This window comes from Entelurus aequoreus, linkage group LG05 (assembly GCF_033978785.1).
Source record: "Entelurus aequoreus isolate RoL-2023_Sb linkage group LG05, RoL_Eaeq_v1.1, whole genome shotgun sequence".
In the NCBI taxonomy this organism is placed as follows: domain Eukaryota; kingdom Metazoa; phylum Chordata; class Actinopteri; order Syngnathiformes; family Syngnathidae; genus Entelurus; species Entelurus aequoreus.
The window spans coordinates 64,148,300-64,175,134 of record NC_084735.1 but is presented as its reverse complement, the minus strand read 5'-3'; the positions used below and the strand labels follow the sequence as shown (position 1 = coordinate 64,175,134).

General features: G+C 37.8%; 1 protein-coding gene across 3 annotated transcripts in view; it reads right to left on the bottom strand.

Moving 5' to 3' along the window:
• Window positions 1-26,835, bottom strand: part of nrg2a (neuregulin 2a) — a 236,785-nt gene that overhangs the window by 3,723 nt on the left and 206,227 nt on the right. The window contains exons 7-11 of one of the 3 annotated variants that reach the window (XM_062048626.1): window positions 13,751-13,774; window positions 10,442-10,544; window positions 10,219-10,357; window positions 6,016-6,143; window positions 5,691-5,912 (exon numbers count right to left, since the gene is read on the bottom strand). In XM_062048626.1, coding sequence (XP_061904610.1) covers window positions 5,691-5,912; window positions 6,016-6,143; window positions 10,219-10,357; window positions 10,442-10,544; window positions 13,751-13,774 — 616 coding nt within the window. The remainder of the gene's footprint in view (window positions 1-5,690; window positions 5,913-6,015; window positions 6,144-10,218; window positions 10,358-10,441; window positions 10,545-13,750; window positions 13,775-26,835) is intronic. The other 2 variants (XM_062048628.1, XM_062048627.1) reach the window with 2 other exon arrangements.

The following is a 26,835-nucleotide window of genomic DNA, read 5'->3' as shown; positions in this document are numbered from 1 at the left end:
ATTTAGCCGTTAGCAAAGTAAAATCCATAGATAGCCGCACCCTTGTGTAAGGCACAGGGTTAAAAGCTTAGGAAAAAAAGTAGTGGTTTATTGTCCGGAAAATAGGGTAATTTACATGATGAGCGATTACTTTGGCATGTGCATGTACTGTGGGATTACAAGTAATCCCTTGTTTATTGCTATTAGTTGGTGAGCTCAATAAATGAAATTCCCGCAAAGTAATCTTTAGTTATTAATCAAATATTTTCAAAGTCAAAACACAAAATTTTTTTTAAGACCTTCTAAATATGTTTTTCAACATTATGAGAGCCCTCTAGACATGATATAACAACCTTTAGTCAATTTAACACTTGTTTTAATCCAAAATAGTAATGCTGCCTAAGGCTGAGCCAATCAGTGGCCTCAATACTGAATAGCGTGCTCTGATTAGTTTAGTCTGTTCTAGAGGCCAATACTACTGTAGTATTTATATTTTTAGTTTGTTTAACCATTGGCATGCTTGGAAATTATTAATTTAAGACCCACATATTGTAGAATATGCTTTAAACATTGTTAATATCCCTAAAAAATCCGCAATGTGGGGAAGCAGCAATTTTTAAGTGCGATGTGGCAAAGGACGTCTGCGTCACCAGGCTTTAAAGGAAATGTATGCCTTGCACAAGCACTTGCACTATTTTTTTTTTAGATTTTAAGTGTGCCCAAGTGCGGCCTGGATTTCCTAGCATACCTCACCACCAATTAGATTATTCTTCGCCGACGCTACCACAGATGTTAAATGTTGGTTGATTCAAAACTTCTTCAGTTAAACACCACAGCTGCGATCCAGCTGTGCCAACGCCATCATCCACTGGTGTTCCCCAGGGGTCTATTAAAGGTACACTTATGAAGTTTTTTAATATATATTTTAGGTGACGCTGATGGCTTGCAGATGACAAAACAGCCATTATTAAGGTTGTTAATATAAAAGCTGTACATTTATAACACAGTATAAACACATTCCAAACGTGACCAAGAATGTGGCATATGTTTCCAGTCATATTTATATTCATTCTTGGATGGTAAAAAAACATAAAACAATGTCCTTAGGAGGCATTTTAAGATGATCTTAAACCCTAGTTGGAATCCTACAAGTACTGTTTTATAACGTGCTTGTCGTCTGTGTATCATCCTAACGGGGGTTCTAGTATTCATCTATATGAGAGACGCACGTTACTACGTACTATTGTTACTACAGCACGTACATTGTACCTCATTCCATGTGAGAGTACAAACATACAGAGTATGTTTGAGATGCAGCTGACGGTGCATCACTATGGGTATTTGATGCCTTCAGGAAACTCCTACACTACCACCATAGAGAGGCGCCCACACTAGTGATGATAACGCCATTGCCGTAAAGAACGAACACGCTTGTTATTTGTTACCGGACTCAGAGGGGATGTCGGTTGTGTAATCAAGCGGTGCATAACAATCCGAGGCCCCGTTCTTCCGGCTCTAATTGAAGTACAGTAGGCTGGTCCTGTTGACACATACACGGCCGGAATAATAGCAAAGACCCATAAAAATCACGACATATCTTGTCAGGGTGATAATTTATGGAGGCATTTGTTTTTTTGCCTTGGATGCTGCATGTGCACATGGTGTGTTTCATTGGTAGAGGTTTGGGACCATGGAAGTCAACAAGGTAAATGTTAAATAACATTAAATAAATGAATAATGATAATAAATAAATGTTAAATATCAGTAAATGACACAGAGTGATATGCATCCCAGATAGATATTGAGTATTACTGTATATAAAAGTCTACTCCATTTCTTGCTAGTGACTTAAGTCATTTGAAACTCTTTTAAAAAGTGTCCTGAAAAGGCAGCTGGTTAGTAAGTTGGATAATCCCATACATACAATATTTATATATGTTATCCATACCTTCCTCTGTAAGATACAATGGTGCATAAGGGCCACAGTATCTTGTATTCAAGTCTTCATTTTACAGGTGTAAACTTGAACAATTTTTAAGAATAAAATCTGAATTCAGGAGAATACATTTGTGAGCATTAAACTGAAAATAGGGACCTTCCGATTAAACATTATTGGCCTCCGATTCCGATCAGATCCTTTGGCAATAGATTCTCGAACTGAAAATGTTTTATTGCATTAAATAAATCAAACAAAATAACACTTTAAACAACGACAAAAAAAACTTGTCCTATTAAATTTAGACTTTTCTAGTATTGTTGTAAATCATATGAAGTTGTATTGAATGCTACATACATGTTTTTAACAAAACAACGTGGCTTGTGCACAATAACAAAACAAAAGCAAAACTACTGGCTCCCATATAAAATATTTGGGTTTCGCCCTCAAAGTCTTCCTGTATCCAGACACTTACCTCTTGTGTTTGTAAACAATAACAAAACCGATCCAAAGAACTATCCATCAATTTTCTTTTTGTAAAAATAACAAGAAAAAGAAAAAAATATTGTTCTAATTACGTTAGTATCGCTTATATACTGATACTACACTAGTTATCAATAGAATTGACATCTGGATCGCTCACACCTACTTGACATTGAAGCTTTTGCGGTCGTCCTGCCTAGTGTGTGCGTGTGTGTGTGTGTGTGTGTGTGTGTGTGTGTGTGTGTGTGTGTGTGTGTTGTGTAGCATGCTTAGCCATTCATTTTCCTCTAGTCCTCCAGTGATAATGGTACAAGGAAGAAAGTTAGTTTATTTTCCGCCATGGTGGTGAGAGTTAGTATCTTATAAGCGGCTTTGCAGCTAGACATTGCAGCTTGTTTTGAAACTCGAACGATAGGAGGGCACGGAGAAGACCCAGGACACGTTGGGAAGACTATGTTACCCGGCTGGCCTGGCAACGCCTCGGGATCCCCTGGGAAGAGCTGGACGAAGTAGCTGGGGAGTGGAAAGTATGGGCTTCTCTGCCTACACGAGGCTGCTGCCCCTGCGACCCGACTTCGGATAAGTGGAAGAAGATGGATGGAAATAATATCAAGATAATACTTCAATGGGAAATACTAGACAAGTAAAGTATATCAAAAGTATATCAAAACAAATCTTTAACAAAGTGATCACTGCAAACTTATGCGTTCTTCGACTCTGCTCCCTTGTACTGGAGTGTGGGCCATTTTTGTCGTCTTTGGTAAAATCTTGCACTCTTCCGCCCTTCTTGATTACCTTTCGAGGAACTTTCCAAAAACGTTTATCCTTTTTGCGATTTGAATGGTTTGTACAGCCGAAAACAACGCAAGCATAGGGACATATTTCTTCGAGAAAAGCTAAATGGCGCCTAGTACCCAGACGCTGCTTGACCACCACGCATATTCAATGAGCCGGATGTGAGCCGAACGTGACGTCATTAAAACCGGGGCAATACAGTATAAAGAATGTAACTCACATAGTGTGTTGTACAGATTAACTAATAAATAGTATCACGTTCTCAATAGTAATTTAATTCATCGGGGTCATTGAAATGTCTGTTCCCCAGAGGGTCATGACAGAAAATAACTGAGAAACACTGCATTAAAGAGTCCGTGTCTAGAATATTTCATCAGATGGAAAATATGACGAATATTAAACATTTTGCTTTTGAGATAATATGATTTCTTTTTGTGTGTGCGGATATAGTTCACTGATGTAGAACCACACCGCAGCAAATTCCTAAAAACGCTACAGTGCTCCTGTTGTATAAAGGAACTTTATAAACACATTGGCAGATCCTTGCATTGACATTTTACCCTTGCGAGCACTGGGGTCCAAACTTGGGATTTATATAACTGAGACATTCTTCAAGGCACCCCTTAAGACCTTTTGGCAGTTAGAGTTTGTCTTCTGAATGTGGTTTCGTGTAACTAAGGTATTGCTGTTGTTTGTTTACATCAGAGAAAGTCAATAGTTATTTGTTCATCTTCTTTAGTTCTACTAGTAGTGTTCCTCAAGGTTTCATTATAGGTCCTCTCTTTTTCTTCATTCAGGCAATTCAACTGGTGGCCTGCTCGTTAAATTAAAAAAAACAACTTGTGAGACACTCACATTTTGCTGCAGATTCCTGAAAACACTAGAGTGCTGTCATGTCTTGCTTTTTTGCAGGATGTCCTAAAAACAGCAGAGCACTCCTGTAACTCTGACAAAATAGACCAAAATTATATGGCCACTTTAGAGGATGCTGGTATTCCGGAATATAATAAGACTAATTGTGAAGGGAGAATTTCGGCCCAGAAATATAAACCCCAAAACAATTACGTTAAATATACCTCATGCACAGTATGGCAACGTTGAAGTACAAAAAATGTGTAATACAATACCTATAAAAAGTTGCTGCTAATACTATTTGCTTCATTACCTAATAAGGTAAGGTCATGCGTTTCCCCCCGAGGCCTTCAGTGATGTCCGACTTTAATGATTACCTCTCAAAATACTATAATTGATGCACCACATGACCATTGCTGGATAAATACTGTACAGGAACACATTTACACCCTGCTGGGCATTGAACAACATTAACAGTGCACAAAACGGGTTATTTTCTGGCGCATTTAAAAAACTATTCAAATGCATCAGCAATTAAAACATATCTTATGTGGTACTGTCAAAATTAAAATTGCAAAAAACATATTAAACGTGAACAAATAAAATATTTTAACTCACAATTCATAGAACCTATTCGACACCGTATAAGCCAGTTGTACCCCTCGTCATCGGCTTATTCGAGTGGAAATGGTGAGCATTTCCCCATTTCATCGCCAGAACAGCTGAGCTAGCTTCCGGGGTTGGCCGACATCGTCTCACAAGATGTAGTTTATCTTTAAATATCCTTCTTGAAAATGGCCTTGCAAATATATACTGTATCTGCCACCTAATCAACGGTTTGTTCTCCTTCTCTGCTATCCCGGTCTGGCTATGGCGCAACACTTCCCACTTCCTGCTAAATTGAAACTTGTGAAAGTATACTCACTTTGGAATGACAAGTGAGTATCCAATCACAGTCTTGTTAACATCAGGCTACTTAGATAGGCTACTGTCGACAACTTGTGATCTGATTGGCTATCGCAACTGTCTATCAACTCTATGTGTTCTCAAATTCATCCGCTAACGGTCCCGATGAGTTTCCAATCACAGGACGCGTAAGCGTCACCTTCAGCGTGAGGCCATCTAGAAGGCCTTACTGACAACAACTCGTGATCTGATTGGCTATCGCAACTGTCTATCAACTGTATGTCCCCGTTCACTTACAGTGCACGGACGCCCGCATTGTTGATTCTGAGGCCTCTAGCAGATTTCGTACAGCATGACAACATAAGCTAGCTGAATTCTGATTGGATACAAACTAAAACTAAAAACAACACTGGAACAAACATAACATGACATAAAGAGAATATGAATACTTTTAGATATTTAGGGAAAGTAAATTAAAAATGTATTTTATTTTTTAATTATGATCATGATTTCTGGTTATGGTAGGCCAGCTGAGAAGGCTTTGCTGGCCCTGACGGCACACCACTGCCCATACCTTAACGTTTGACATATAGCTTGTTTTTTCTTTACATATATTCAATTGCATTTACAGTAATTTATTGTATGAATCCTTCAGTTGAAAATGTTTGGACACGCCTGTTCGAAGGAGTTAAATATTGCATGGCAACGTGCTGTTGGCCTGTAAGGACCTCACTCCCACCTGTCGCTGTGTGGAGAGTCTCCCAGGGAGTCGAAGGAGTCGCCATACTGGAGCGGCGGCCGATGGGAGTCATTGTAAGCACAGTGAGCGGCTCGCCGTGCCCGCGCCTCCATGCACATGGGGCTGCTGCATTTACTGGTCCCCACTGACGATGACATCATCCCCGGCGAGTCAGAGAGGACGCTGTCCGAATGTTCCAGGCTCCACGTCCGCTCCTCAGGTCTGACACAGTGCAAGCGGTGTCATGCGAATGCACATAATAATAATAATAATAATAATAATAATAATAATAATAATAATAATAATAATATGAAAAATAAATAACCTGTGAGTTGATGAATGGGCTCGTGTGGAAGAATTGTGAGATCTGGAAGATGTGTGACTGGCTGGGAAGGATCCTTCTGTCGCAGGCCGTATGACTCGTTCAGTTGCTGGCACGTTCTTTGATATGTACTGTATCAGGATACACAAAGTCAGCCTGTCATTTGCATATACAGCTTTGACCAACATGACTGATTCCTCGAATAATAATGTGTACACATTGGTTGGAAATGACACAAGATCCAGATGTCATTTGTCTTTATTATTGTTTTGCATTTTGAAAATGAGCCTCCCCTCAATGTTTGTAATATTTGGTAGTGATTTCTGCTCAACCACAACTAAACATATGAAAATGTTGCCTCTAAACACTACTGAAAGCAGCTGAACCATGTTTGTCTTTGTTTTTCTGAAGCTGCTGTGCCTCCCTTTCCATCAGTACCTGCAATAACCCTGCATGTACGTCTTGTGTCATTACCAGCGAAAAGATTGGTAAATCAGTAAACTGGTAGATATATAATTAATTGCTGAAAAACGGAAAAGGGCTAGGAATAAATAAGCTTCGCTTCTTTCTACTCCTTTTCGGACACATGCTGAATTGTGCAAGTGTAAACATGCGATGTACTTCGAAATAAACTAAACTATCATCCTTACTCATTAATTCTAGCTTAGTTTTTGACTTCTTCAGATAGAAACTGAACCTGCAAAATGTGGACATGAGCGTTTGTCCTTTGACAGCAGCGTTTTGTAGGTTGAATACTTGAAATTATTCCAATTATTACAACATGGATGTTCGATTGTTTCCATCATATTTACAGTATGTAATAAGTAGAGGTGTCCCGATACAAACTTTTTCATTTTCAATACGATATCGACATTGGAGCCTCGAGTATTGGCCGATATCGATAAAACCTTGACACGATATCAGCACGAATCATAGTACATACTTTTATTATTTTGTGGTGTGGAATGTTTGAAAATGTTTGATCAAGTGAAATTACTTAGACAACAATGGTAGGAATAATAAATAGAAACAGGATGGCAAGAAAGTACATATTAATATTTTTTTGTGTGGAAGGTGAGAAAAGGTTTGATTAGTCAGAACACAGAATGGTAGGTATGAAAAACACCTTATGACAGATACATGCGTTTGAAGTGGAATTTGTTTTTAGGCGACACAGTGGTGAAAAAAATTCATTAAATTAAACTCAGTGTAACAGAGTCAATAATGTCATGTAAATATAATGTAATTTGTAATGTTGTATTATTGTTATAATTACACAAAATGTGTAAGTTACATGAAAATACCTGAAGGTTGTTTGATGTTTTGTCAATATGTGGAACCATTGTCTCGTTGTGTCCCTCCTACTGCAATAATTGCTGTGACACCTGCCTCTTTAAATGTATTGGACACGCCTTTCTACTTCCCTTTTGTCCACGATATCAACGGGAGAAAAGTGCATTTATGGTCTCGTTAAGAACTTAAGTTCACTATTTCTTGTTCTGTATTATTATATTTGTGTAGGGGCTCGTCGATTGACAGAAAAATATTGACGTTTGTATTTCCTGTATCGTCAGGTATGTTTTTATTTCACTGTGTTGTCGTACGTAACGGCCCTTTTGTCCACGATATCAACGGGAGAGGGACTCGACGATTGGCAGAAAAATATTGAAGTTTCTATTTCCTGTATCGTCAGATGCATTAACACAAGTAACGTGCAGCTGAGCAGCAACCCCTGGTGTCGGTCGTGTTCATTAAATTCTACACACAATGCAGAGGAAGAGAACACGGGTTATATCAGGACGCATTAAGTTGAATGATGCGTACACGTTTGTTACTGGATATTTTCCAATACACCTTTGCTTTGGAGACTTTGTATGTGTAAATAATAGGCAATTATAATTATTTGCTACTTGTTTATATTGACAACTGTTGTGTTTTAGACTGCAATATTGTTCAATTAAGAACACTTAATACCTTTGTCTAGCTTGTGTGCTATTGTGTTCTTAGATGTTATGTAGCTGCTAGCAAGATAGCCTATAGCCTACCATGTTTACCCTTTGTAAATGACTTCACTAAAATACAATAAATGATCAAACTTGTGTGCTTATTGGAGGACAATATGTTAATTGCCTGTCCAGCTTTTCACAAGTAAACATGCAGCATCGGAGCTTAAAGGCCTACTGAAACCCACTACTACCGACCACGCAGTCTGATAGTTTATATATCAATGATGAAATCTTAACATTATAACACATGCCAATACGGCCGGGTTAACTTATAAAGTGACATTTTAAATTTGCCGCTAAACTTCCGGTTCGAAACGCCTCTGAGGATGACGTATGCGTGTGACGTAGCCCGGCGAACACGGGTATGCCTTCCACATTGAAGCCGATACGAAAAAGCTCTGTTTTCATTTCATAATTCCACAGTATTCTGGACATCTGTGTTCGTGAATCTGTTTCAATCATGTTCATTGCATTATGGAGAAGGAAGCCAAGCAAGCAAAGAAGAAAGTTGTCGGTGCGAAATGGACGTATTTTTCGAACGTAGTCAGCCACAACAGTACACAGCCGGCGCTTCTTTGTTTACATTCCCGAAAGATGCAGTCAAGATGGAAGAACTCGGATAACAGAGACTCTAACCAGGAGGACTTTTGATTTGGATACACAGACGCCTGTAGAGAACTGGGACAACACAGACTCTTACCAGGATTACTTTGATTTGGATGACAAAGACGCAGACGTGCTACTGTGAGTATGCAGCTTTGGCTTTTTTTTGCGTATGTACGTAACTTTTTTAAAATATATAAGCTTTATGAACCTTGGGTTAGGTGAACGGTCTTTTGGGCTGAGTGATTGTGTGTGTTGATCATGTGTTTGAATTGTATTGGCGTGTTCTATGGAGCTAGGAGCTAGCAGAGGAGCTAGGAGCTAGCATAACACGTACCGTACCGTAAGTGCGCGTCACGTACGTAACTTTTTAAAAATATATAAGCTTTATGAACCTTGGGTTAGGTGAACGGTCTTTTGGGCTGAGTGATTGTGTGTGTTGATCAGGTGTTTGAATTGTATTGGCGTGTTCTATGGAGCTAGGAGCTAGCAGAGGAGCTAGGAGCTAGCATAACAAACACGCAGGTGTTATTATGCAGGATTAATTTGTGGCATATTAAATATAAGCCTGGTTGTGTTGTGGCTAATAGAGTATATATATGTCTTGTGTTTATTTACTGTTGTAGTCATTCCCAGCTGAATATCAGGTACCGTGAGTATGCAGCCTTGGCTGCTAAACATTCGATAACTTGACCGTATGTGCGCGTCACGTACGTAACTTTTTAAAAATATATAAGCTTTATGAACCTTGGGTTAGGTAAACGGTCTTTTGGGCTGAGTGATTGTGTGTGTTGATCAGGTGTTTGAATTGTATTGGCGTGTTCTATGGAGCTAGGAGCTAGCAGAGGAGCTAGGAGCTAGCATAACAAACACGCAGGTGTTTTTATGCAGGATTAATTTGTGGCATATTAAATATAAGCCTGGTTGTGTTGTGGCTAATAGAGTATATATATGTCTTGTGTTTATTTACTGTTGTAGTCATTCCCAGCTGAATATCAGGTCACCCCCGGCTCTCACAGCATCTTCCCTATCTGAATAGCTTCAACTCCCCACTAGTCCTTCACTTGCACTTTACTCATCCACAAATCTTTCATCCTCGCTCAAATTAATGGGGAAATTGTCGCTTTCTCGGTCCGAATCTCTCTCACTTCATGCGGCCATCATTGTAAACAATAGGGAACTTTGCGTATATGTTCAACTGACTACGTCACGCTACTTCCGGTAGGTGCAAGCCTTTTTTTTATCAGATACCAAAAGTTGCAATCTTTATCGTCGTTGTTCTATACTAAATCCTTTCAGCAAAAATATGGCAATATCGCGAAATGATCAAGTATGACACATAGAATAGATCTGCTATCCCCGTTTAAATAAAAAAAATTCATTTCAGTAGGCCTTTAAAATGGAAATTTTAGATGGAAGCCAGTATCATCTGATCATGTTTTTTGTTTCAATTGGACCAATATCCTATATCAATATCAGATTGGGAAACCTGGTAATAATTGTACTGACCTGACTGTAAGATGAGTAAGAATATAATATTTAAGACATAGCAGTGAAATTACAATAAAATGAGCTTCTTCATCTTTAATTGACATACATTTTTCCAACTCACATCTACCATGGGGATTTCCTCTGGTCCAGGTCCTGGGTGATTGGGTCCGTTAGCTAAGTTCCGATTGGGGTGCTCTGGACACATGTTCTGTCGCAGATGATTGTGCATCCTATTTCTTTGTTTCCTGTTGATAAAATAAAAAATAACACAATCATTGGCTGCTGTTTTTTTTCCTCTATTGTGTTATGTGTTTTTGATGGGAACTTACTTGGTTTTACAGTAGGCCACCACGCACACGATGCCCACCAACAACAAAGCCACACAAATACCCGTGATTGTCAGGACTCTCTTCTGGTAGAGTTCTTCTGCCTCTGTGCACGGCACACAAAACACACACATGCACACACGCGCACACACACACACACAGATGCACACGATGACAAAAGTAAAAGGAAAAGACAGTCAGTCTCTTGATAGTGCAGCTTATTACATTACACAGTATAATATACTTCATAACTTCTTCTTACCTTTTCTAATGTCGTACATTATCACAAATACTACCTTGAAACTAGTGAGCTTTTCCAGAAAAAAGTTTGCAAGGGGGCATCATTTATGCTATTGACATAGTGTAGAAATCAATGGTATTCTTTGTGGCAAACAACATTTCTGAGCTTGAGGATTTCATACAAGGTATTGTAAATTGAGAGTGCATGCATACTTCCACTGCTAGTAGCTCAATTGATGTTTCTTTAATTTTAGGATTAAATCTTCATGGACTTTTGTAAAATATTGCGGTGTAACTATAATTACATAGAATTATAAAAAGGGATTCAAATACAATAATAATACAAATATGTAATTATCAACAAGCAAATTCGTTTTTTTTAATGTATAGAGTACACCATTTTTGGGAAACTGTGTTTGGAAATATTGGGGGGATGACTGGAAAATGCAATCTTTTCAATCTTAAATGCATAGAGAATATTACAACTACATGTATACATGTTTAAAGCATACAAAAATACATATTTGTGTGTACTTTATTGTGACTATTTTAAGTAATATAGCTCAGATGCTAGTTGTATTATGTAAGATAGGCCAATAATCTAACAAATAAAGTATAGAGTAAGAAAAAATATATGGTTAGTCAAAAATATGTCATTTTACCGTGATGTGATGTGTGACATTTAACCCTGTGATGCGTTGTAGCCACGACAGTGGACAGCTATTCAAAAGCTGATTCCTCCTATATGCTCAAGTTTTAATGTCAAAGTGGACACTACTCTGTCTTGCCGTATGTTGCCACCTATGGTTAGCTGTTCTAAGTGCAAAAAATACACCTAAAAAACGGGATGGCTGACGAACATAGAGCACAGAAGTGCATAGCAGGGGAGGATTATATGTCATTTACTTATATTTTAGTAGACCCTTGCAATTATAAAAGTATGGGAAAATCAAGCAACAACTAAGGAGTAATATAATTGTTGCTTATTGATTTTAAAATTGAAGCGGACATATGCATAACTTACTAGACAGTATTTTGACTGCCTTGTAAAGCCTTTAGTGTTTTTTAAACTACTTCAGCTGAAGTAACTTTTGTCTGAAAATCAATTAATTTTCGTAAGTTATTGGAATGCACATTTAGTTTTTTATTAAAACCTAACAATAATTTTTGAATGGGTGTTTTAAAAAAGCTTTCCAATGGTTTTGTAACACATTTAACGGTATTGGAATACGTCTAAAGAGTGTTTCTTATATGGCCTGATGTTGGGCCGCGATCGCCCCCTAGAGGGCTGTCAAAAAATATCTGATTCTCAGCTGTAGGGGCCGTAGTAATACACTTTTCCACCACTTGTGGCAGTAATGACAATATCAAAAATAAATTTCTTAAGCACAAAAATGATGACTAAAGTGGTGAAGATGTACTTGCATTTGCACTTGTATTTTTATTGATAGTTTAGTTGAGAAACATCCATCCATTTTCTACTACTTGTCCCTCTCGGGGTCGCGGGGCTGGAGCCTACTCTTTATTATAATTTATTATTAATTTAGTTAGAATGTATTTATTTTAGCGCTGCATAACTGCATGTAAATTTATTTTTCATCAGTTGTTATGACTCCCTTCTTTTATTTATGTTATCAGCCTGACCTAAGCCTTGATAATAATCTTTGTGATGAATATATGTTTTCAGATCATTCGACATGGTTTATCCTGTTAAACTCTAAGTAGGTTAGATATAATTATTGAATAGGATTAAAATCAAGAGTAAGATTACTAATTCAGTGATAATATTTGAGTGGGCCCCTGCCCCCTTTGTAGTGGGAACGTCGGGCCCCGGGGTCAAAAAAGGTTAAGAACCCATGCGTTAAAATATGTGAACACGTTGTTAAAACATATTTTATAGTGTTTTACCAAACCATTTAATAATTTTTTCTTCAAAATATATTTTATCTAATACATGTTGTCCACTCTTGTGGACATTTCAACAACTTAAAATGTATGTTACTAAACAAATTAAGTTGCAAAAAAAAGGTAACAGTCGTAGATTGTCATAATCCAGGCATCACAGGGTTAATTGTGAATAAATATTAAAACATTCTATTGCAACATAAAAGGCTGCAGGGATCGATTATTTTAATAATAATTGATTAATAATTAATAATAGAGTAATCAAGTAATCAGATAAAATACACTTTAAAATAAACAATACGATTTTTCTGCTATCCAAAACTTAATTATTTTGGGGAAATGTTCGCGTATTTGAGTTTCCTGGCACGCCATAAAATCCAGATTTTATGAATTGTTATTATTTTCACTCGGATCATTAATCAAAGCTTCATGACTGTCTTTTTGTTGGAAAACTGGTTGAGTTAAAACGTAACATTGGGTACTTCCCTACCAAATTCTCTTGAGAACACACTCTAGCCTCGCACTGTGCAAATATAATTTACCCCCAGTCACTGAAGCACTTTTCTGGAAAAGCTCAAATAGAATCAGAGCTGTCGTGAGGAGGGTGGAAATAGCAGCAAACAGAAGAAAATCATGGATGTAGGATGCAAAAATAGAAATGCATGCTCCTGTCAGCATCCACTCTTTTAAAAGGTAAATCAATCAGCGCAGACGTCTTATAGCTGATAGGCAAAATAGTTATACTAATGACGGGGTGAGGCAAGACACAGGTTCTAAATCTTACTAGGAAAGAAAAAGGATGGCATATGCAAAGAGAAAGCCGACAGTTGAAAGGCATCTGGCAGCCACAAACATGATAGATCATACTTGTTAAAGATGGAATGAGGAAACAAAAAAAAGGAGGAACATGGCTACTGTGAGTCAATGCACATGTAGGAGAAGTGCATCCATGTTAATCATGTCTGATGGAGAGCAGGATTCGTACATTCGATCAAGTTACGCTATGGCTGACTGATTGTTAATCGTATGATTCACAGGTCACACCACAGATGAATTGGATGCAGGTCAGTCAGTCAGTCACTTGCTTTTATTATTGGGTGTTTTTTTTTTGTTTGTTTTTTTAGTATATCTATGCAGGACGGACATTCAAAATAGATTGTTCCATACCCATAAATTCAATTCCAAGGTGATCTGCCATTGCAGAAAGTTGAAGAACAAAAGAGAGACAAAAAAGCAGATTATGAAAGAGGCACCTCCTAACATACGGTGGAGCAAACACACACAAGTACGTATTGGGCAAGTGAACACATACTTTTCAGTGAGTAACAATCACAAAACAATGTTAGTGACATTTAAGACATTACAACAGCAGAATGCAACACACACACCCACACACACACACACACACACACACACACACACACACACACACACACACACACACACACACACACACACACACACACACACACACACACACACACACACACACACACACACACAAACACACACATGCACACAAATAATGTACCTCATTTAGATTAACATGTCCTCAGTTTATCTACACTGCAAAAAAATCATTGTAAATTCACAGAAAGTGGCATCACTTTCACAGTAACATTTATGGTATTTTACTGTGAAATGACAGTCCATTGCTATGAATTACAAGGCTGTCGTAAATTTTTTACAGTCATTTGTTGTAAAAAAAAATATCCATTTTAATTACCGGTACAGTATGTTACTGTTAAAATGTTTTTGTTAAATGCTGTGAAATCCTGGTATTTTTTTACCGTGTGTGTGACTACACAGTCAGAAATTACAAAGGTGTGCACTGCAAATTATTTGCCACTTGCCAACATTTTAAATTTTACTTCTAGAAATGTCCCTAGTTTTAAGAACTATTTGTTTATTTTCAGTCATTGACATTACATCTTAATTTTAGCATGAATAATTACGTTTTGCCGATTTTCGTTAAAACACTTTGAAATTGAGAAAATAAATATTCAAATAAGATATTTTAGTTTTCCTCCACTTAAAAAATCTTGTTTAAAGATTCTACAACATGCCCAGGATGCTTAATTTATAAATTGTTGGATATAGTTGAATAATGCTTGTTTTCAGAATAAAATATTTATTTCTATTTTAAAAGTCCTGCCAATTGTTAGATATACAAATCCTATTTTAGGGGGTATTATCAAGTTAAGTTACCTAGCTGTATGGACAGATAATTACACTAGTTTTTTGTATAAAAAAAAAAAATCTAGTCTCAAATAATTTTATTTTATAACTTTTTTTGCTGTGGAAAAAGTGGTACAATTTGTACTCAAAACCAACGTTTTTAGGATAAAAATAGGCCTAAAAAACAGTTAAACCAGATTCATTTGGTGGCAAAGAGAAAAAGTGGGATAAAAACCATAAAACTAGAAATTGCCATCATTGCAACAAAGGAAATCTTGTGACTGTTCAGTACAATATGACCAATTCAATTATTTATACTTAGGGCTGTCAAATAATTACATGTTTTAATCTCATTAATCACAATGTTGCTGTGGATTAATTTGGATTAATCACAAATAAATATAATTCATGTTAAATCCATAGTAATGGTGTTCCATTTTGCATGAGCAAAGAGACTTAAGAAAGAATGGAATATACAGTATATGTGCTTAACAGCTTTAATATATTGTCGGTTTTTAACATTCATTAACATTAAAGTGGACCCGTTACTGCTTTTGTATTAATGTGCTATTTTAAAATGAAAGTGCTTCGGGGAAAAGAAAACTCCTTCCAGCAGAGTGAGTACAATAATTTGTCATATTTTTTTGTAGGCAAAATTTCCTTTTGAGAGAGCCTACATGCTGTCCCTAATACCTGGGAATCGATACCTATACCGATTTTCCGTGCTCTTGTGTGTGTTCATGTAGTGACAAATGTTATTTGTTTAAAAATGCAATATAATGATTGTATTTAAAATTTAAGACTGAGCTGTCCATAACTGTCCTGTCCAGTTTTTGGTTATATTATGATTAGCTTATATTTCTGAGTCTCATTTGCAAGTATGCATTAATTTCAGCTTGTGTGTCGCTGTAGTTAGGAAGTACTGTACTGCACTTATTGCACACCAGCTGATAGAAAAAGTACTGATTTGGGTACCAATCCTAAACCGTAACACCACCAGGAAATGGATAGCTTAATCCGCAATGAGGCATCAATTTTGTCAGTCCTATTTTTAATATCCGTTACATACTCCAGTTTACACCTTGATTCACTTAACCACGGAGTATCCTAAAACTGTGGTACGTGTACCACCAGTGGTACGTGGGATCCATCTAGTGGTACGCCAAAGAATGACTTTTTTAGCGTAGAGTGTTTTTTTTCTTCCTATATTCAAAAACAGTGTTACTGTACAAACTGTGTGCAATGTTACACTGGCCATAAAAAAAAAAAGTTTTAAACTCTGCCTGGCTGTTAACGAATACATAGGCCTACTGCGCTACTGTATTTTAATGTTGGTCAATGGTGGTACTTGGAGAGCCAAGTTTTTTCTGAGGTGCTACTAGTTGGAAAAGGTTTGATAACCACTGTCCTATAGTAATCGCGAGGTACAGGTTCTACGAAAGCAAATAAACACAGAGCCTCCATATTAGCACCGGTGTTCTTGCTCCCTGTTGGAATTCAAGCACCCCCGCATCTGCGCACACGTACGAATGCGAGGAATGCAGAAATGTATTGCGCATTGAACAAATATTTCATACAAATACAATCGTTACACTAAATAACGCTATATTTTGGTATTTAGTCATGTTACACTACAAACTACTCAACAATCTAATGTACAATTTATTAGGTTAGGGTTTCATGTGAAGATGTCGGAAATCAGGATAAAAACAAACAAAAAAAGGTAACCCAATAAATCATGCATTTGATGGTTTGTGTTGTTATACATGTATATTAAATGACAAAGCTCATACTCCTACAGGCTCCTTCAACTTCCTTCCCGCACTGTGCGATTCAAGAACTCCTTCATTCCGTACTCCATCCAGCTGTATAATCACTCGCCATACAGCAATAGATGACATCTGCCTATTACCTGACACCTGACATGTTAGCTACTTCTCTTTGTTTATAATGTTTATAATGTCTATTTTCTATTTCCTGCTGGACCTACTCTCTATTTTATGCTGCTGCTGTCATATATACTGTATATACTTTAATATTGTACATGGTCATTGGTTTATATTGTATATATGTTATAGACATAGTATAATATATATGTATATAAATTATTCTGTACACATATTATGTATATATTCGTATATATGTTAGATTTTTTTTTATAGCTATCATTGTCCTTTCCATCCTTACACTTTCCATCATTGTAACTGAGCTACTGTGTTGAACAATTTCCCTTGTGGATCAATAAAGTTTGTCTAAGTCTAAGTCTAAGTCTAAAATACACAAATATAGCGTTATTTAGTGTACAGATTGTACTCACATTGTCCGCAATTAATTCCAATAGGGAGCAAGTCCCGCCAGAACCCTTGGTCTAAAAACATCAGCATTTAGAGTTGTGGCTGTAGGCAACTTCCTGATGTATTTTTGTTTTATTAACTCTAAATCAGTGGTCCCCAATCTTTTTGTAGCTGCGGACCGGTCAACGCTTGAAAATTTGTCCCACGGACCGGGGAGGGTATTTTATTTTTTGACATTTTTTTTCATAAAGAAATACAATCATGTGTGCTTATGGACTGTATCCCTGCAGACTGTATTGATCTATATTGATATATAATGTATATATTGTGTTTTTTATGTTGATTTAATAAAAATAAAAAATATATATATATATACATATATATTTAAAAAAAAAAAAAAAGTATTTCTTGTGCGGGCCCGGTGGTTGGGGACCACTGCTCTAAATGACTGAATTTGAGTGAGTGCTTTGTCCACCTCTGCGTACACTTTCAAATGGGTGCGTGGGTACTACTTAACAAATTCACAACACTGTTCCCTCTCCATAACGTGTCTGCCGGGCGTCTTCAATGGCTGACTACTTTATTTATAACGTATGTGTACACTTAAGTTAAGCCTGTGTGGTTAATACAAGGCCGAGAACAAATGACTTCGCTTTACATCAATTGGTTTGAAATGAGCTTGAATGTCAGCAGGCAGCGTCAAAGAACGTAATAGCAGCTCACATAATGGTGCAAACACACAGTCAGATTACCTGCCACATTTGTAAAAAAAAAAAAAGTTTTCCGTCTCCAAACACACCCCTTCTATGAAGAGGCAGGTTAAAACAAGCGTGAAACAAAACGGCCATGAATAAGAATAATTACGGTTGTATCAGAGGGCTGCATCAACCAGCTAAGTTGACATCTCTGGCAGCTTATTCGCTAGACTTTTGTGTCCAAGCAGTCTTGAGCTTTTCTTACGACTATACGCGGCTGCTAGGCCCAGAGAGGAGCAGAAGCCATCCTCCTGCTCCGCGCCATCTCCTGGGGATGGGAGGTGCCCCTGCAGGAAGCAGGTCTTTAAGTGCGGAATGGATGTGCGTGCGCGCATGTGCCTGTGTGTGCCTGTTGGCTGCGTGCTCGCCATGAGAAGATGTGATTTATTGTCATAATTGAGAGTGGAAAATGTGAAATATCAACAGCGGCTTAAAGTTCACTTGGAAGGCTAATCGCTGCATCGATCATGTTTGAAAGTGACTTTCCTGGGCTGCGCTTCTACTGTGGATCAGCATGTTTGAGGAACCCCAGGTTTGCAGTCGTATTTCAAAAGGGTTTTTTCTTTCGGTGAAAAAGCTAGAAAGCCATGCACACTGTACTCGTCACAAGTCATGTTGAATTCAATGTTTTTCATCATTTCCAACATCTCCAACGCTCCAAAAAAGTTGATGCTGTGTGTGTGCGTGTGTGTGCTCACGCAGCTGGAAGAGAACCAGAAATAAATTCTGTCCTTGATGCCGTCGCACAGCTGCAGCAAAGTTAAATTGAATGCAGAGAGCGCCGTGTTCTCCCACACACCACGATTTCCTCTGCCAAAAAAAAAAGAAACCCCTCAAATGTTAAGCAGAGTGCATTACAGTTTAATATAGGATGAGAATGGACACGGTGAAGGACGACTCCAGCAGGCCAACCTTACTTGACCACCTGCTCAGTGGCCTTGTGGTTAGAGTGTCCGCCCTGAGATCGGTATGTCGTGAATTCAAACCCCGAGTCATACCAAAGACTATAAAAATGGGACCCATTACCTCCCTGCTTGGCACTCAGCATCAAGGTTTGGAATTGGGGGTTAAATCACCAAAGATTATTCCCAGGCGCGGCCACTGCTGCTGTCCACTGCTCCCCTCACCTCCCAGGGGGTGAACAAGGGGATGGGTCAAATGCAGAGGACACATTTCACCACACCTAGTGTGTGTGTGACAATCATTGGTACTTTAACTTCAACTTTAACCTACGTGTGCGTAAACATCGCAAATGGTCAAGTTTTAAGCCTTTTTGAAAGGGGAATGGAAGCAACATGGGCATGTCAGTACGTGGCACTGACTCACCTATTGTATAGTAAAATACCAGACATCGTTTCTTGGCTTATGCCTACCTGATGATCAAGAAAGTTTTAACTAGCCTTAAGTCTTGTACAAGCCAGAGTTACTGAATGACATGTAAGAAGAATGAAGACTGCTACGATAAGTCGTGCTTACAGAACACTTGAGTGGCCCTCATGCTGCGTTCGAGACTGCCCAGAAATGGAAAATACACTATATTGCCAAAAGTATTTGGCCACCTGCCTTTACTCACATATGAACTTGAAGTGCCATCCCATGGAATTGTCCAAAATGTTTTGGAATTCTGGAGCATTCAAAGTTCCTTTCACTGGAACTAAGGGGCCAAGCCCAACTCCTGAAAAACGACCCCACACCATAATTCCTCCTCCACCAAATTTCACACTCGGCATAATGCAGCCTGAAATGTAGCGTTCTCCTGGCAACCTCCAAACCCAGACTGGTCCATCAGATTGCCAGATGGGAAAGCGTGATTCATCAGTCCAAAGAAGGCGTCTCCACTGCTCTAGAGTCCTGTGGCAATGTGCTTTACACCACTGCATCCCATGCATTGCATTGGACTTGGTGATGTATGGCTTAGATCCGTGGTTCTTAACCTGGGTTCGATGGAACCCTAGGGGTTCGGTGAGTCGTCCTTAGGGGTTCGGTGGAGCCTCTGACGCTGAGGTCAAGACACACCTGACTCATCGTGTAAATAAAAACTTTTCCCTATCGGCGTGTTATGGATAGGGCAACAGCAGAAGTCACACTGATTTGCAGGTGTGTAATTTGTTGTGATGTTCATGCACGGTTCATTTGTGCACCAGTAAAAAAACATATAACTTTGTCTTGAATTTGAAAAAAAAAAAAAAAAAACATTTTATTTTTAACTAAAGAAGGGTTTGGTGAATGCACATATGAAACTGGTGGGGTTCGGTACCTCCAACAAGGTTAAGAACCACTGGCTTGGTGCAGCTGCTCGGCCATGGAAACCCATTCCATGAAGCTCTCTGCGTACTGTACGTGGGCTAATTGGAAGGTCACATGAAGTTTGGAGCTCTGTAGCAACTGACTGTGCAGAAAGTCTTTGCACTATGCGCTTCAGCATCCGCTGACCTCTCTGTCAGTTTACGTGGCCTACCACTTGGTGGCTGACTTGTTCCCAAACTCTTCACTTTTCCTATAAGAAAGTTGACTTTGGAATATTTAGGAGCGAGGAAATTTCACGACTGGATTTGTTGCACAGGTGGCATCCTATGACAGTTCCACGCTGGAAATCACTGAGAGCGGCCCATTCTTTCACAAATGTTTGTAGAAACAGTCTCCATGCCTAAGTGCTTGATTTTATACACCGGGCCAAGTGATTAGGACACCTGATTCTCATCATTTGGATGGGTGGCCAAATACTTTTGGCAATATAGTGTACCTAAAGAGTATGCAAGGTTTTCAAACTGGCTAGCGTGTTCAACTATCAATTAGAGGGGGTTGTAGGGATGGGAATCGAAATCCGGTTCCAGTGTATCAATTCCTTGCCATTTCGTCTAGCGGTTCTCTTAATGGTTCTTCTGGGTGTGGCTGACGTCATTACGCAACATGCGTAGTGTCAGCAACATGGCAGGTTTCCGGGTGGAAAAAGTGTGAGATGTTTAATGAGAGCAGAGTGTGTGTGCCTTTAAGAGGTGGTGCCTGTTGCCAAGTGACGTGTGGCGTCAGGCAGAGCGCGCTTAGATCAGCACCTTAGCTCAGCTTTGTTTATCAGCTTAGCAGCGGCAGTGTGCTGACAGTGACGGCAGCTCTGTTGAATCTTTTCACTTGATCGTGTTAGCGCTAGCTAATAAAGAGATACAATGTTCTTCGTTGGCTATCTTTTCTCCTTGTCCACAAACGGGGTATTGTAGGATGGAAAGCTTGTTACTTCAATCATTGATCAGTTGTTCATTATTCCCTCGTTGTAGTAGTAGGAGTGTGTATATGTGTGTGTGTGTTTACTTAGCCTACATGTTGTTTGCTGTGTGATGTTGCCTCTTTCTATTTATTATCAAGTTCATTTTATTGTGGTGCTGGTTGTTGCTTTCATTAGTAAAAAGTTACTGCCTGCATTGAAGCTGCTGTACTTCTGACGCTGTTTTGTTCACATACATTAAAAGTAGAGTTCCACGTTACATCAAAAACATCGGTAACTCGTTAAATTGTGATGGGAGTGTACACACTTCGCAGCCAGGCTGACATAAGCTCTAGGGATCTCCAACAGGATTAAATGGTATATATTAAGGATGGATGGAATAGCCCCAACCTCGGTTTACTCCTGTTTTGCTTCTCACCTCCAGTGTGAACACAGAAGCGGTTGACATGGTTTAGCCTGGTTGTCATACAAGAGGACGACCAGTGACGGTGCGGTGTGGCATAGAAGGGTTCCATGTTTATCGTGAGGAGCTAACCCGTGGTCGAAGACAATGCTCCAGGGTTTCCTTTAGCTCTCTCAATTGGTTGACTCCAACTCGCAGCTTCTCCCTCGAGTCTTGTTGTGAGAAACAACCGAGGACGTCTGTGCTGGTAATTATTTAGATTAGTTGCTACTAGTAAAGTTTTTCCCAACACTGCGTCTCAGTTATCGTACGGCCATACATTGTGTCTAACAATCTAGTCTGTTTACTACTAGTCTCTGCGCTTATTTTATTGAGTACAACTGCAAATTAAGACGGGGCCAAAGAAAGTTGCGAGTTACAGCACTTTCACAAGGAAGGTGAAAAACACTATTCAATTCAAGAAATCACTCAAAGCAACGCGAAAGTCTTCAATAAAAGTAAAATGTGTATTACATTTTTCAAATTGCTTTCTGCATGTAAAACTATAATTTTTCTGTATAAAATGCATGTATGTATTTGGGTATATGGAACAGATTCATTTTCACCTGATATTTTGAAACAGATCACTACTGTATGGCTTAAAATGTTATGAAGACATTACACATTACAAATAGCATATATATTAATTGGCTTTTTTTCTGTTAAACATGATGCAAGTAGACGGGGCTAAACATAAATCTGAGTCGCGATGTAAGGAATAATATATGTTGAGTACATTTTTATACTCCCATCTGATCCGAAAATGTGAACTTGTCCAGGAAAAGCCGACATCTGGACACCATAAATGCTTTTTATCTAGACTATAGTATTGCTACAATTCTTACTATAGTCATTATGTAATAAATAATACCCCTGATCCGTATGATGTTTTACAATGGTAATATCTATTGGAGCACAACCAATACATAATAGCTTATATAATGATAGAATATATTATAAATTGTCATTGACGTTATATTATGGCATTTCGGAGAAGCATTTGTAACTTTGCAACGCATTGGACACATTTTTTACTGGAGTGCATTGAACTTTTGTTTTCTTTTGTAGAAGTTGTTTTTCCCCCAACGTTGGTCCACAGTTGATGGATACATCTGCTGCTATTGCTGCATGATGTGGCCTTGCAAACCCTAATATAGCTTGTGAGGACATCTGAGGCAGCAGTTAGTGCCTCTGGTGTGACAGCACATATCTATATACACCGTGTGTGTGTGTGTGTGTGTGTGTGTGTGTGTGTGTGTGTGTGTGTGTGTGTGTGTGTGTGTGTGTGTGTGTGTGTGTGTGTGTGTGTGTGTGTGTGTGTGTGTGTGTGCGGTCATCAAATGTAACTCACGCTACTTGAACAAACTGACCGAAATGCGTTGCCAGAGACGTTTTGAGGATTGGGAGTCATTTTGGGATGCAGATGGATTAATTGCGGTAAAAATATAATCAGATTAATATCGATGGTAGATTAATCTGCATTAACATTTAGGACATTTAACATTTGGACAGCACAAACTAAAACTAATGTAATTTTAGGGTGTAAGGAACTAAATATACACACTTTTTTAGATAAACAGCACTGTTCGGCTATCATTAGAGCGGTTGTTTTAGCAATACTTTAATGACCACATTTGATATTAACATGTTTTTCATTTGGCAAGATGGGTGGGATCATTACGATTATGGTGGGTGGTTTTGTTTCATTCAAAAAAAGTAATGGATTGTAACGGAGTTTTCAATTCAAACCTTTATCAGTTTTCAAAATGTGAACCCCCAGAAAACTTTAGGGAGGCACAGCAGCTTAAAAAATATATAGATTTTTTTTTTTCTTTTTCAAACAGTAACTACAAATGATTTTGATGAGGAAGTTTTCACCTTTGTGCCACCCTTTGACAAAGTTTTGAAAAAAAAAACTTTTGTATTTAAAAACATCTACTATAAACTATATTTAGACAGAATCACTCAAAGAATCATATTATTATATATTTATGTGATGGGGCACACAGCATTAGAAGCGTTTGCCTCTCTCTGCTCCTATTCGGACACACACCATGTTATTTTCAGTTTCTTATTTATGTTGTTAAAATTGTATAGATTGAGAGTATTTTTTGTTGTTGTGACGAAATAAACGGATTAAAAAACCAAACAAAAAAAACATGATGCATTATATTTCCTCCTTGAGAACCAGCCTCGTCCACAGTGGACATTTGTGTTTTGCATGACAGTGCTGTTTTAATTTTAATTTGCTATGACAAAAATAAGAGATAAAAATAACAGATTTGCACTGCAGAAAATGCTGGTTCTAAGGAGGTCACTGTATGTTTTTGTCATTGAATTTTCTTTCTTTTCATATAACAAACATTTAAATCATCAGTCAGCAGAAATAGAAACGGACCAAAAATAGATTTTTTCATATTCTGACATTGGAACTCAAAGTTTCTATTTAAAGACAAGACTGAGAATGAACCTTATGTTGTATCCTCAAATTATTATATTTTTTAAAATCAGATTAATCATAGTTTTAAATTGGGATTAATCATGATTAATGACAGATTATTAGTCGCTTGAATTATTAAAATCAACTTTTAAAAAAGCCCAAAATTTGGACACAAATGCAATTATATGTCATTTAGGAACAACTTTTTCAAGGTTTTACTTGAGTGAAAGTCATGTATTTGCTCAGAACTTGGTAACAGTTTTGCATTATGACATATGCATTGACCGGATTGCTGACCGTTTAACAATCCATGCCGCCTTCCAAGTAACCACCTGTGGTTAAAGTAAGGGAGCATGTACAATCAAAATAGATAGTGTGATAAATCTGCTAAAAAATTATGAATAATGCGATTGTTTTTAATGATAAATCACACCATTTAACTAAACGCCTAATTATAAACACATATTGATTATCCTTGTCTGGTCTTTCTGGCAAAGGATACAACACTGTCAACAGTGTCTTGAAATAACTTCCGGTTCCGGGATATACTGTAACTTGTTATCACATTCCTGCTGAGTAGTGATTTAGATTTTTGTTAAATAAAATAACTAATACAAATGAAACATTTTTTAGACGTAGTTATTGCCAATTGACACTGGAAAACAACTCTTTAATTTTCAATTGTATTTTCTTAAAAAAAAATTTAAATAAAAAAAAAAAAAAATGTTTATGTTTTCCAACTCTCAGTCATGAAAAGATCAATTCAAGACCAAAATATAGATTGACCCTAGCAAGATATGATACAATATAAGGATTTGATAGAATATAGTGATTTGTTATGCCCATAGCCTGACCTGGCTTTCTCCTCTAATATCAACAAAAACAGTGTTTTCACCAAACGGTACAGTTCAGAAGGGATCAGCACGTGCTTCCAGCGCATAAATAGTGACTCGGAACATGATACAATCCAGAGCTGTGTGATGACATCAGCTGTAAATAATGTTCTGTGCACTTTCTAGTCCATTCCTGCTCTTGTAAGGAAGTGGCCATTCTTTATCATTCAATCAGTAAACTGGAGTGTGGTTATTAATATTATTATTATTATTGAAGCAAGAATGTACCAAGCTAAGTCAACTGTACCACTTGGTGGAAACGGGGCTACACACACTTGCAACAGAAACAAGCATCAGTCACTCAAGCAAGCGCAAGGTTTTGGTAAAACTGTGTTCTTTCCACAAAATGTCTGCATGTCAAAAAACAACCTGACAATAAGCAGGTTCAACAGCGCACAACGTCGCATGCAGAACACAAACACAACACAAACACAACACAAAAGATGCACACACATTCATCAGTACTCTATTCCATACAGTGTGGTACCTCGGCTTTCATACGCCTCTTTTTTTGGATGATTCGAAAAATGTTGTTGCCTATCATACGGGCAAACATCGTGCGTAACGAACTAGCGTATCATTCCGCGGAATTGAGTGCCCAAACATATTCCATGCATTGGGGTTCAAAGAAAGTTGCGAGTGCCAGGACTTTGATAAAGAAGATGAGAAACACTATTTAATTTAAGTGAGAACTTGTAGGCAAATGGCTTCCCCTCCTCCCTCTCCGCTGATCTTTAAATAATTATTTAAATGTGTCATTAATAAATTATTTTTGGAACTGCTCAGTGGCCTTGTGGGTAGACTGTCCGCCCTGAGACCGGTTCAAACCCCGGCCGAGTCATACCAAAGACTATAAAAATGGGACCCATTACTCCCTGCTTGGCACTCAGCATCAAGGGTTGGAATTGGGGGTTAAATCACCAAAATGATTCCCGAGCGCGGCCACCGCTGCTGCTCACTGCTCCCCTCACCTCCCAGGGGGTGGAACAAGGGGATGGGTCAAATGCAGAGAGTCATTTTACCACACCTTGTGTGTGTGTGACTATCAGTGGTACTTTAACTTTAACTTTATATACACAACTGTGTTATTAAATGTGTCAATAATTCATTTAATGTACAATAATATTTAACAATTTATTCATTGATTGTATTATTTCAGTATTTGATTTATAGTTCATAATTTAAAAATAGATGTAATTATAGATTAAAAAATCATAATGTTATGGTTTATTTAGTGATTTCAATTAATAATTATTAAATCATGAAATACTTAAATTAATAATTAAACGATTGAATGTAATTTTACATTAAATACTCACATTCAATTACACATTTGTGTATTTAATTCCAATTATAGTTAATTAGTGACACATCTATCTAAGTCAGGGGTGTCAAACTCATTTTAGATGGGGGGCCACATGGAGAAAATTCTACTCCCTAGTGGTAAAATCACGGCACGATAACTTAAAAATAAAGACAACTTCAGATTGTTTTCTTTGTTTAAAAAAGGAAGATGCACATTCTGAAAATGTACAAATCATAATGTTTTTTGTTTTTTTACACTTACATGGATGGATATTGCGGTTAATAGTATTCTATCTTTATTTGTTGTTATTTATACTTTCTGAATAAATTATGTGATAATGTTCATCAGTCAACTCAATGGTGTTAATTTTCAATCTATCAAGATAAAAAAAAAATCTAAATAAAATTACAGTATGTTATTTATGTAGTTTGCTCATTTTTGGACCCCGACTTAAACAAGTTGAAAAACTTATTCGGGTGTTACCATTTAGTGGTCAATTGTACGGAATATGTACTTCACTGTGCAACCTACTAATAAAAGTCTCAATCAATCAATCAATCCTCGACTGGTGCACTAACATGATGTGTTTTTTATTTTTTTTTACATATGTAGCATCATCTACAAAACAATTGCTATTGCGACATCTAGTGGACACATTTAGAACAGCAGTTTCTTTCATTAAAAAAAATCCGCTCATTTTTAGACTTGGCAAACTCATCCCGCG